Source organism: Tupaia chinensis, unplaced genomic scaffold (assembly GCF_000334495.1).
Source record: "Tupaia chinensis unplaced genomic scaffold, TupChi_1.0 Scaffold144058_1, whole genome shotgun sequence".
Lineage (NCBI taxonomy): Eukaryota > Metazoa > Chordata > Mammalia > Scandentia > Tupaiidae > Tupaia > Tupaia belangeri.
In genome coordinates, this window is record NW_006203910.1 from 1,805,141 (window position 1) to 1,808,034 (window position 2,894).

Consider the following 2,894-nt stretch of genomic DNA (forward strand, 5'->3'; position numbering starts at 1 on the left):
AAGCGAGAAATCACCCCCCAGGGGGGATGGCCACACCACAATCCCTTCTCCTCCATTCTCCTCTCCGGATCTTAGGCATGCACACACATGTGCCTGGTGTGAGTTTAAGTCACCAGGTCCGGGACTCTAACTGCAGTCGACTACATGGGAATCCAGCGACATAGCCATTATGCTAACCGCTGGTCCCCATAGGTTCTTCATCTGAGAAAGGGCAGACCTGGATTCAGTGAGTCCTGAACAACCGTCTCATTTTCACAGGGTGGGGAATTCCACCCCACACACAGGGGAGACACGCAGAGACCAGAATACCAGGGCGCTCTGCAGTACCTCAGCCAACTTAGGAAAAGACTCCCCTGGCTCAGATGAAATGTTTTTCAAGTGCACATATTCATATACAGTTTGAACAACTATGCTCAGCAACACTGCCTGCACAAGCGCATACGCCTATATTCTCACGCTCCCCTGCACACCCTGGACAGACCCCCCATACCACCAGTACCATGCATGCTTCTCTCCCCCTGACCATGTCAGGCTATGAGTCGGGGCAGATGAGAGAAGTAAAGTAACCCTTTCGGTGTGTTACCCTGGTACAGTACCCAGCCTGAACACCTGGACATGGCATCCGTGTAGAATAGGCTAACCCCATTCCTTTCATATGTGTGAGCTGATTGGAGCTGACCTGACCTGAGAGACTTCCCTTCCCTTCTCACCTCGGAAGCCAGAGGGCTGTGAGAAGCTCGGGGTGGGGCCAAGAAAGGAGTGTACTGAACAGGTGAAGAAGCACGGAGTCGTTTCTAACAGTTTCCCAGCCTCCATCGTGCAGATGGTGAACGTCCTAATGGCAGAGGCTCCCCACTTGCTCTTAGCGCAGCTCCCAGGAGCCACCGTGGCAGGCACTCAGCCCAGCTGCCTTTGTGAGTCACCAGGACATTGCTGCGTGTGCTCGAGATGGCCAATACACAAAGGGCAAGGCCAGGGAGGTGGTCACCTCACTTCCTCTTCTCTCCTGAAGAAGGTCACTGTGCCCCATGACCTGCTCCCAGGAGGATGTTCTGGGGCTCTGGAACCACTTCTCCCCTCCCAGTCCCACTCCACAGGGGTGACCACAGGGGCCATCCCGAGGGGGGACTCCTGCCACTGGTGGTTCAGAGTCAGATCTCTGGCTTCTGGCTTCACTTTTTCTGGCACTTGGAGCAAACCGGTGGTCACACCCATGTTCACCATGGAGAGAACTGTGTGGTGAGCCAGCGCTTCCTCCCGGCTTGACATCACTGAGGCTCAGAGAGAGAAATGGGGACCTCACCTGCCCCATCTGGGAAATGGGGATAATGAGGCCTGCTCCGCACCCTTCCCAGGGCACTATCAAAGTGCTATCTTTTTTTTTTTTGTAAGGTTCTTGCCATAGGGTGCATACGCTTGTTGAAGAGACAGAGAAAGGGAATGTGAGAACTCACCTCCCACCCCGGGGGTGGGGGTGGGGGGCAGGTGGGCACACTGCAATCCCTTCTTCTCCATTTTCCTCTTGGAATTTTATGCACTCACACATGATTTTCAAGCCACCAGGTCCAGGACTCGAATCACTGTCAGCCATGTGGGAATCCAGTGCCTTAACCTCCATGCTATCTGCTGGCCCCCCAAAAGCATTTTCCTATAAATAATTAAAAAAAAAAAAAAAAAAAAATATTCGGATGTGTGGCGATCTGGAGTGTGGTGCTTAGGGCAAGTGGATTGCACGTGGGTGACCCCGCACTTTGAGTCCCTGACCTGGTACATGTGTGTTCATGCCCAAAAATCCCAAGAGGAAAATGGAGAAGGGATTGCAACATGGCCATCCCTCCTGAGAGGTGATTTCTCAGTCTCTCTCTTTCTTTCTCTGACTCTATTCAGTGAGCACACATGCCCTATAACAAACAAAAACATATCCCAATGTGTGTGAGTGTTAAGATCATGTCGTCTCTCTGGACCTCAGTTGCCCCATCTGTAAAAAGCAGGCAATCCCCTCCTGCCTCGCAGGAAGTCTGGAAGAAGCCTGAACCAAGGAAACCCAGATCTACGGAAACAGCCAGGATGGTGGGAGGGGGCAGGAGCGTGTGTGGGGAAGGGGTTGCAGTGGCCAGCAGTTGCCTAGAAACGTGCTAGCTTCGTGAGCCCCTTCGTGCATAGACGCTGACGATGGGCTTTCACCTCCCACCTGCCCCTATCCCAGCCCAACCGCTCAAACCCCAGTGGAAAGCACGCAGGAAGCTCGTGTCCCCGTCCCTACCCCTAAGCATTCACCGGAGCTGGACATGTCGGTCTCCCTTCTCCACAGGGATGGAACCACGGACATCACCAGAACTGTTCACTGGGGCACCCCCTCTGCTTTCCAAAAGGTAAGGATTAGGCCCAGACCTCCCCTTTGTACCTTCTACAGGAGGTATCCGAGCAATTACTTCACCAAGAACCCTTTTATTTGTGAGACTAAAACTGAGGCCCAGAGAGGATACGTACTTTGTCCAAGATCACACAGCAAGTTAGTGCCAGAAAAGCCAGTGCGCCCTGTTGCTTCCCCACAGATAGTTCAGGCCACCACGGCCTCAGCCCAAGCCTGTCCTCATCCTATGTCAGCAAATCCATACCCAGATGCTTTCTTGGTGCTGTGTGCCCGGCCCCGTGCTCAGTAGAAAGCAGGAAGGGAGGCATTTCAAGTGGGGGCAACAGCACAGCAGTCTCAGCAGTGGAAAGGAGTAGGAGGTGCTCAGGAGACAGCGAAGGCTTGGGCGGGGGGTGGGGGTGAGCAGGGAGCCCTGTTCATGCATTCAGCCAATGACTGTGGGCCAGGCGTTGTGCTAGAAACAGGGAGTGGGGAAAGATGGCGGCGGGAAAGACAGCGGCTGGGCCTCCGGAGCTGACAG

General features: G+C 54.0%; 1 protein-coding gene across 1 annotated transcript in view; it reads left to right on the plus strand.

Moving 5' to 3' along the window:
* The window catches only part of XPNPEP2 (X-prolyl aminopeptidase 2), a 32,865-nt gene that overhangs the window by 20,611 nt on the left and 9,360 nt on the right, over positions 1-2,894 (plus strand). Inside the window, exon 15 of the mRNA XM_006165850.3 lies at positions 2,312-2,372. Coding sequence (XP_006165912.1) covers positions 2,312-2,372 — 61 coding nt within the window. The remainder of the gene's footprint in view (positions 1-2,311; positions 2,373-2,894) is intronic.